Here is a 10,300-nt window from a genome sequence, read left to right on the forward strand (position 1 = left end):
TATCTAACTTGATTAACTGCCGAGATTCGATTTTAGTTGAGCGATGGAGCACAGAGTCAGGATCCTGGACCATTGAGATAACCACACACAAAAAGGTGTAATTCACTCAAAGGCATTTATTAAAGGAAGACACCAACATTTTATATGGTAAATATGAAGAAGTGAAATCAAACATCACGCCCTTTAGGAAACAACAGTACATCATGTCCTATGAGTCTCTAGGCTAGACTTATGTCATGTCTACTTTCCAGGTTAGTATAAGAAGGGCACAGGAGGTCAGGATTGTTACAATCTCACACCCAGTGTTCATGAGACATGGAAAACTGTTAGCTTGTGCATGGCATGACACAAAGTGTCTCACTATGCTCTCGTCTCTTCATGGGAACTCATGTGTTCGGAAACGTATCAGGTCAAAGCAAAGCGACACTGGTTTTCGCGAGATAAACAGACCTGTGTGTGTTGACCACAGAGTCTGTGTCACACTGTGTGTATGCCACAGAGGCTCACTGAGCGCCACTGGCGCTGCGTTGCTGACGATCGGCCAGATTGCATTGTCTGTTCTGATCACACACGCTCTAAGGGCCGTCGGCAGACAAAGTACAGGTGCAGTCAGTGTGGGGTAGGTCTGTGCGCTGTGCCATGCAATGAGAGGTACCATACTCTCAAGAACTATAAACTGTGTCACCTTGATACCTGATTGGGCAGATAGCTGGTCACCTGATCAAAAAATAGGCACATGCATTTTACTATGGCACAGTAATATAGCAATAAATTACTACTTTCTCCAGTCTCAAAAAAATAAGTTCAAACATCCATTCAATATCTATTATTTCCTGAATATTACTGACAAACTGGTCAAAAAGTAGGCTACTGTTCACACGCATTTTACTACTATATAGACTATACTATACTATACTATATATAAACTTTTGGTCATGCCCAACATTTTTCTAATTTACAGTGGATCTCTATCTTTAAGCCCTTTTAAGCCACAAGCTTTTAAAGTCTTAATGTCAAAATCCAGATTTTTTTCCAAAAATCCCTGGCGCCTAAAGGGTTAAAGACTTTTCATTAAGACCCTAAAGAATCATATCAACTTGTGGAAAATGGACATGCCATGACCCCTTTAAATAAATTGATTCCTGTTTTATCTTCTCTTCTGCAGGTTTTTGGGTCCTGCTGCAGATGAAGCCTGTCAGTATGTGACTGGAATTGTGGGTAAAAACCCGTTACTCCTGAGAGAACTGAATCTGAGTAAACATGAACTAGGAGACACAGGAGTGAATCAGATCACTGCTCTACTGCAGGATAAACACTGTCAACTCAACACACTGAAGTGAGTATCTTACATCATTTCACATGACTAGTAATGTTACAGTAGTATATTTTAATTCTCCTTTGAGTCTGACCCCACGTTATAAAGCTTTAAGAGCCAGGACATTTTTTTAATATAGCTAATTATATTTGTCTGAAAAGAGATTTATATACACACGTGGACAAAATTGTTGGTACCCTTCAGTCAATGAAAAAAAAAACTCAGTGGTCACAGAAATAACTTTAATCTGACAAAAGTAATAATAAATAAAAATTCTATGAATGTTAACCATTGAAAGTCAGACATTGCTTTTCAACCATGCTTCAACTGAATTTTAAAAAAAAATTAATTTGTGAAACAGGCCTAGACAAAAATAATGGTACCCCTAACTTAATATTTTGTTGCACAACCTTTTGAGGCAATCACTGCAATCAAACAATTCCTGTAACTGTCAATGAGACTTCTGCACCTCTCAGCAGGTATCTCTGCCCACTCCTCATGAGCAAACTGCTCCAGTTGTTTCCGGTTGGAAGGGCGCCTTTTCCAGACGGCATGTTTCAGCTCCTTCCAAAGATGCTGAATAGGATTGAGGTCAGGGCTAATAGAAGGCCACTTTAGAATGGTCCAATGTTTTCCTCTTAGCCATTCTTGGGTGTTTTTAGCTGTGTTTTGGGTCATTGTCCTGTTGCAAGACCCATGACCTGCGACTGAGACCAAGCTTTCTGACACTGGCCAGCACATTTCTCTCTAGAATGCCTTGATAGTCTTGATATTTCATTATACCCTGCACAGATTCAAGACACCCTGTGCCAGATGCAGCAAAGTAGCCCCAGAACATAACAGAGCCTCCTCCATGTTTCACAGTAGGGACAGTGTTCTTTTCTTGATATGCTTCATTTTTCCGTCTGTGAACATAGAGCTGATGTGCCTTGGCAAAAAGTTCCATTTTTGTCTCATCTGTCCATAGGACATTCTCCCAGAAGCTTTGTGGCTTGTCAACATGTAGGTTGGCATATTCCAGTCTGGCTTTTTTATGATTTGTTTTCAACAATGGTGTCCTCCTTGGTCGTCTCCCATGTAGTCCACTTTGGCTCAAACAACGACGGACGGTACGATCTGACACTGATGTTCCTTGAGCATGAAGTTCACCTTGGATCTTTTTAGAAGTCTTTCTGGGCTCTTTTGTTACCATTTGGATTATCCGTCTCTTTGATTTGTCATCAATTTTCCTCCTGCGGCCACGTCCAGGGAGGTTGGCTACAGTCCCATGGATCTTAAATGTCTGAATAATATGTGCAACTGTAGTCACAGGAACATCTACCTGCTTGGAGATGGTCTTATGGCCTTTACCTTTAACATGCTTGTCTAGAATTTTCTTTCTAATCTCCTGAGACAACTCTTTCCTTCGCTTCCTCTGGTCCATGTTGAGTGTGGTACACACCATGTCACCAAACAACACAGTGACTACATGGAGCCCTATATATAGGCCCACTGACTGATTACAAGATTGTAGACACCTGTGATGCTAATTAGTGGACACACCTTGAATTAACATGTCCATTTGGTCACATTATTTTCAGTCTTTTCTAGGGGTACCATCATTTTTGTCTAGGCCTGTTCCATGAGTTTATTTTTTAAAATAATTCAGTTGAAGCATGGCTGAAAAGCAATGTCTAACTTTCATTGGTTAACATTCATAGAATTTTTATTTATTATTACTTTTGTCAGATTAAAGTTATTTCTGTGACCATTGTGTGTTTTTCTTTCATTGACCGAAGGGTACCAATGATTTTGTCCACGTGTGTACATCTAGGATGGCTTGAGGTGAATAAATCATGGGGTAATTTTCATTTTTGGATGAACTACTTTTGGAGAACATAATGTGAGCACATTAGAAATAGCCGGTATCTTATTAGTGTATTTACCATTGTTTGCTTTTAATACAGATTCCAGCCTTCTTAGAATAGATTCATACTAACTTTTGAATAGACTAAATGTTGTCTCTCACTTCTGCTGTGACTGCTGAATGAAATCCTGTTTACTGACTACAAAGTGAGGATTGAAGACCAATTTAAAAACACTGACCACCAACGTATGTGGACAGACATCCATGCGCTCACAGACTGAAAGAAAGGGCACCTATAATGCAAAATCCACTTTTACACATCAAACTTTCAGAGATAAGAACATGTTGGTTTGTGGTTTTAATATGTATTAACTCAATATTACAGGTTTTTAAACTAAAGTATCTTTTAAATGCCTTGTTAGCTAACAGTTTCGTCTTGTTTTATTGTGTTTAGCAAAAGCATCTTCTGAAGTCTACTATAGATATAAATATTCATACATGCATATAACTACAGTTGCACCGGCTCTCAGGTGTTTACAGACATTCCTATATGGCGGACGGCTTACGTATAGCAGCCCTTGTGATCTTTAGGCAAGGCAAGTTTATTTATAAAGCACATTTCATACACAAAGGTAATTCAAAGTGCTTTACATAAAAGGAAGTAGAATAATCATAAAAACAATAATCACAACAATAAAACAAGCAAAAACCTTTAAAATGGTTTAAAATAAACTTAAGACTGTTAAAAACAGAAAATGATTATACATAGTGCAATCAGTTCGGACGTAGCACAGTGCTCATTCAGTAAATGCACAGCTAAACAGATGAGTTTTGAGTCTAGATTTAAATGTAGTTAATGTTTTAGCACATTTGATCTCTTCTGGAAGCTGATTCCAATTGCGGGCAGCATAATAGCTAAAAGCAGATTCCCCTTGTTTTGTGTGAACCCTTGGTATTTCTAACTGATTCGATCCTAATGATCTGAGTGGTCTGTTAGGTTTATATTCAGTGAGCATATCTAAGCCATTGAGTGATTTATAAATGAGTAAAAGTACTTTTAAAATCACTTCTAAATATAACTGGAAGCCAGTGTAGGGACCTGAGGACTGGTGTGATATGCTCAGATTTTCAGTTTTCTTTAATGAAAACTTTTCCCTCACAAAAGCATTTTTTCTCTGGTCTGATGATGTGAGGGTGGTAAATCCTGTCAATCACATGAGATCACAGCAATAGCAAACAATTATCCATCTTTTCATCCAAAATGAATTCCCGACCTGCATTTTTTTCTTGTTCAAAAAGCTGTTTCACTTAGACATGCATCACAATAAGAACAAAAATCACAAAATGTTCTATTTGTTGTCTGTAAACTACAAATTTAAAATGTTTTGAAGTAAATTTTGATTTATGAGCAGAATTTTCTTGATTTGTTACATTTAAACTCGATTTTTACATGTTTAATGTTATTTTAAAGTGGTTCTATAGTTGATCCTGTATCTTAATTACAAATTAGAAATCACAAACCTTTTTTTTTTTTTTTTTTTTTTTTTGTTCTTACTAAAGATTCTCCAGGGTTAAAATGTAACTAGTATCCTCAAATCCTTTTTTGTTTTACTTTGTTGATGTGTGATTATTTATATACTTATATTGTTTTCAGGTTTTAGCACTAAACTCACACATGAACACCACGTCTGATTCATTGTCTTTTCTCTTTCTGTCTTCAGTCTGTGTGATTGCAGTATTACAGAGAAACAGTGTCTCATCCTGACTTCAGCTCTGAAATCAAACCCATCACACCTGAGAGAACTGAACCTGAGCATGAATAAACTAGGAGACTCTGGAGTGAAAAACCTCAGTGATCTACTGATGAACACACAATTCAAGCTGGAGAAACTAGAGTTAGTATCTGTAACGTGGAGAGGGAGACGAGAGGCGAGGGGATCCATATGCATGCTTTTATTTAATGGACGAGGCAAAGACATGGTCAGACAGACAGGGTCAGAACAATAACAAACAGGTATAACGCAGGCAAGACGTAGAGAGAGTCCGTGAAGCAGGCGTGGGTCAATCAACGGCGAACATAATCCATAATGTGAAACAGAAGAACAATCCTTAAACGAGCGAGAGTCCAGAAAGGACTCTGATTTTTAATGTCATTTTTAAGTAGTTCTATAGTTGATCTTAATCTACTTTGTTAATCTTTTTTCCTTCTGTTCTTGTTTATGGTCATATAATGTTTTTGGCAATGTTTTAATTATTACACTGTTTGGTGTTAACACATTATGAATTTACTGACATGAACTTGACACTTGTCTGATTCATTGTCTTTTCTCTTTCTGTTTTCAGTCTGTGTGGATGCAGAATTACAGAGAAACAGTGTCTCATCCTGACTTCAGCTCTGAAATCAAACCCATCACACCTGAGAGAACTGAACCTGAGCAGGAATAAACTAGGAGACTCTGGAGTGAAAAACCTCAGTGATCTACTGATGAACACACAATTCAAGCTGGAGAAACTAGAGTTAGTATCATTATACTGTACAGCAGTGACAGTGAGATTAAAGTTCACTGTTTAGTTTAAGATCGCTGGACTCTTGTCACATCATTTCCAGTGCTGCACTTTCTGGCATTTCTCCATCTGAAGAAAGATTCAAGAATACAATGTATATACAAAACAGAAGTGACAACAAAAAAAGTCTAACAAATGACAGTAGATGATTCTGACAGTTAGATTTATCCTGGACTAATAGTATATTTCACTAAATGTTTTATTAAGGGGAATGCATATTTAGTATATTTGTATAGTGAGAAATTGTAAACTACACTGTAAAATGTGTAAATCAACAATTATTTTATTTGACTGATTTGTTGAGTTTCTTCCATTAGAAATGTGAAAATATACCATTTAATGTTGTTAATTTTACTGTTGTTTCTATATTGATTCTACATATTCATTTCCATTGGTAAAACTGACTTATTTGTTGACTGAGGGTCCAGACTTGGATTGTAACTAGTCTCCTCAAATACTCCTCTCTTGGTTTGTTCATTCATTGTCTTCTCTTTATGTTTTCAGTCTGTGTGATTGCAGTATTACAGAGGAACAGTGTCTCATCCTGACTTCAGCTCTGAAATCAAACCCATCACACCTGAGAGAACTGAACCTGAGCGAGAATCAAATAAAAAACACAGGAGTGAATCACTTATGTGACGTACTGAAGGATTCACACTGTAAACTGGAGAGATTGAGGTCAGTAACATTCACATACAAGAATCAAAATGATGAAAATCACTTCAACAGTTTAAACCAAAACACTTTATAGTATCTAACGATGTCTACAGAAGCTTCTTAATCGAGCTCATCCAGTAAGTAAAACTGTTAAAGTGTGGAATAAAGAGTCTTCAACATGTTTTACACTAAACAATACTTCTGGATTGAACTATTTTTAGAGTTTATCACAAAAAAAATGCAGTTTTATAAGAGAAGTCCCTGACTTTTTGTGACAGGTGTGATTCAGTTTACGGCACTTCTCATTCATTCCTATGGTATCCGTAAACGCCGATTGAGTGTCGCACAATTCTGATTGAAATTCAGTGACGTCAGTGCTGTAATGTGATTGGTTATTAAGGGACACGTGATCCAAGTTAGCCGTTACGCTTTGTCCAATAGTAACTAATACAGACCCTCTCATCTCCCTATACTAAGAAAATCTCTGACAAGGGGTAATTAGGAACACAGGTGCATAGGATAAAGCAATCAAACTAAACAAGAACAGGAAAATTACCAAATAAGAAAACTCAGGAACAAAGACGGGGATAAAACAAGAAAAAACAGGTCCAAAAGTCTGACACTTGAACATTGAGTCTGTTATTTTTAATGTTATTTTATTTACTTATGTTTTTGGATTTGTTATCCTAAAAATTCATCATGCAATACAAAATGGAGTCTTCAAGCATGATTTTGTTGTCCTCTTTCTTCTAAAAAAAAGAAAAAGAAAGGAAATATTGGTCCATCCAATCCTGAGATTGTGTAGAGATTAAGTAGAGTTGCACCTCCTTATCAAGGATTTGGGGGATTGTCCCGAGTGAGGTGTGATCCCCAACTGTGAGGTGCAGGCCGTGCTACACGCTTACTCCACCGTGTTTGATCAGGTGACTTTGAGGAATACAAAAAGGCCAGATTCAAACTTTTGTATATTTGTATATTATTCAAACAAACTATATATTTTTGTGTATATTTGTATATATTTTTGTATAGTTAATCTATGTAATGCAGACTCGTAAGAAGCGTGTAAGATCCAGTTGCAAGCTTTATTATCCAGATCGTAGTCAAACAGGCAGGGTCAATATCCAAACAAACAGTACATCCAGGGCAAAACAATAGAGTAATCCACAAAACAGGCAGAATGTCGAAAAACCGGAGAGAGCAGTCCAAAGTGACAAATAAACAAGGCTATGAAACAAGACAAAACTATGGCAGAAAACAAAGACAAAACGATGACCATGAAACAAAACCGTGACAAAAACAAGGCAATGAATACAGAGAAACGCTTGGTAGAGTCCGCTATGGCAAAACAATACTTCGCAGCTTCCTGTTTAAAATGGCCTCCCTTTATTGCCATCAAACAGGAAGCTACCAATGAAGCAGCAGAGGGAGCAACAACAGTCAGTCAGTGGGTGAGGGCTCCCTCTGCTGGCGTGGCGTTACAGTCTGTATATTTGGATCTTACAGTGTATATTTTTGTGTAATGGAGACTCACAAAGTAAATTGTTGTGTGGTCTAAACATTTGTAAGTGTTTCTGACCATTTATTGTCCATGCAGCAGGTCAATTACCCAACACAATATCCAATAATTTCAGTTAATAATATCAAAATTACACAAACATTTAAAACTTATAGAAAGCTTTAAATTATTAGCCTACTTTGCTACTTTAAAACAAAATAATTCAAAAACAAAACTTTTTCATTATGTAATTCATAAAGATGCATTTCTCTCTAAAGGTGTGTTTAATGACCAGATGGCAAGTCAGGAGCATCAACTTCATCTTTGTGACACTGACTCTGAAAATACTAGTTTATTAATAAACAATTTGAATATCTCCTTACTATTTCCCCCAACACATTCATGGTAATTACTTTTGCCAGTGTTTTGCGGCAAGCTTTAGTCTATTGCGTGTGGTTGAACACTAAACACTGGCACTGGCAGAATGAATGTAGCAGAAACACTGTATTTTATGCTTGTTATAGAGTGTGTGCCATCACGTGCACTACTGCTGGTGGCAACAGACCTCTGTAGTGGCAATCGACTACCATGGTGGTGCTGTTGTCACTGCAACCATCACAGCCCTATTTTTAAACAGATTTTCTCATATTTTCTTCTCTTTGCTGTAGTTGCGATCTTTGAAGTAGATTCATCATCTACTTTGTTTATCTGGCACTTGTTGTCTTTTCAAAAACTTGTCCATGCTTAGAGCAGAACTACTATGCATTATTCATTAATAATTTTACTTGGCTAACGGCAATTCTCATTTCTAATATCAATTGCACAATCTAGTGATCTGTTATTTTACAACAAAAAAAACGCTACAACTGATAACAGACAGCTGCAGCGGGTACTGCGAGTCATCTTGAGGTAATAAAATATGATGAAATTCATATTTTGTGTTAAATTATTTACATATGTGGCAAGTAGCTGTATAATAAGGAAGATAATTTCACAGTGGGGTCTTGTATCACGCTGAAAATGTTTCTTTTTACATAAAAATCTAGGGATGTACCGAAATGAAAATTCTTGGCTGAAACTGAAACTGCCTTGTAACAATTATTGATTATTTTATTAATTAATATAGTCATTTTGTAAGACACTTTAATTTAACTCAATAATATTAATGATACTGAATAAAAAAAAAAAATACAAGCCAATAAAATACCTATGTTTATTAAAAAAGTAACAATAAAATTGCAGAGACCAGTGCAGAGACTTTAAAATTGGGTAATATGATCATATTTTCTTGACCTGGTAAGGACTCAGCTGCATTTTGGACCATCTGTAGCTTGTTTATTGAAAATCCAGGACAAACACCTAGTAGTGCATTACAATAGTCCAGTCTAGAGGTCATGAATGCATGAACTAGCTTTTCTGCATCAGAAACAGGTAACATGTTTCGTAGCTTGGCAATGTTTCTAAGATGGAAGAATGCTGTTTTTGTAACATGAGAAATATGATTTTCAAAAGACAAGTTGCTGTCTAATATAACACCCAGACTTTTGACTGTAGTGGAAGTAACAGTACATCCGTCTAGATGTAGATTGTAAACCAAGAGATTCTGTGTACTGTTTTTTTGGTCCAATAAGTAATATCTCTGTCTTATCTGAATTTAATAGGAAAAAAATATTGGTCATCCAATCTTTTACATTTTTAACACATTCTGTTAACTTTGATAATTCAGAAGTTTCTTCTGGTCTTGTTGAGATATATAGTTGACCATCATCAGCATAACAATGGAAACTAATCCCGTGTTTTCTAATAATATTACCAAGGGGCAGCATGTATATTGAAAATAGTGGAGGACCTAGGACAGATCCTTGTGGCACTCCATACTTTACTGGTGATAACTGAGATGACTCCCCATTTAAACAAACAAAGTGGTAGTGATCGGACAGGTAGGATCTAAACCATCTTAAAGCCTGCTCTTAAATACCTGCATAGTTTTGTAGTCGATCTATGAGTATGTCACAATCTATAGTGTCGAACGCAGCACTAAGATCAAGTAAAACTAGCAATGAGATGCAGCCTTGGTCTGACGCAAGAAGCAATTCATTAGTGATTTTAACAAGTGCAGTTTCTGTGCTGTGATGGGGCCTGAAACCTGACTGAAATTCTTCATAGATATCATTTTTTTGCAAGAATGAGCACAGTTGAGCAGATATAACTTTCTCTAAAATTTTAGACATAAATGGAAGATTAGAAATGGGTCTGTAATTTGCCAGTTCACTAGGGTCTAGTTGTGGTTTCTTAATAAGAGGCTTAATAACCACCAGCTTGAATGGTTTATGGACATGACCTAAAGATAATGATGAGTTAATAATATTGAGAATCAGTTCTTCCGCTACAGGTGACAATTCTTTCAGTAATTTAGTGGGTA

General features: G+C 36.6%; 1 protein-coding gene across 1 annotated transcript; it reads left to right on the top strand.

Moving 5' to 3' along the window:
• The first annotated feature begins 1,151 nt into the window (after positions 1–1,151).
• LOC127159370 (ribonuclease inhibitor) lies at positions 1,152–6,558 on the top strand. The gene is made up of 4 exons (XM_051102221.1): positions 1,152–1,336; positions 4,883–5,056; positions 5,505–5,678; positions 6,231–6,558. Exons 2-4 carry the CDS (start codon positions 4,977–4,979, stop codon positions 6,475–6,477), a joined length of 501 nt encoding a protein of 166 aa, XP_050958178.1. The 5' UTR covers positions 1,152–1,336; positions 4,883–4,976; the 3' UTR covers positions 6,478–6,558.
• The last annotated feature ends 3,742 nt before the right edge of the window (positions 6,559–10,300 follow it).

The sequence above is a fragment of the Labeo rohita genome, unplaced genomic scaffold (assembly GCF_022985175.1).
Source record: "Labeo rohita strain BAU-BD-2019 unplaced genomic scaffold, IGBB_LRoh.1.0 scaffold_2116, whole genome shotgun sequence".
Taxonomy (NCBI): Eukaryota; Metazoa; Chordata; class Actinopteri; order Cypriniformes; family Cyprinidae; genus Labeo; species Labeo rohita.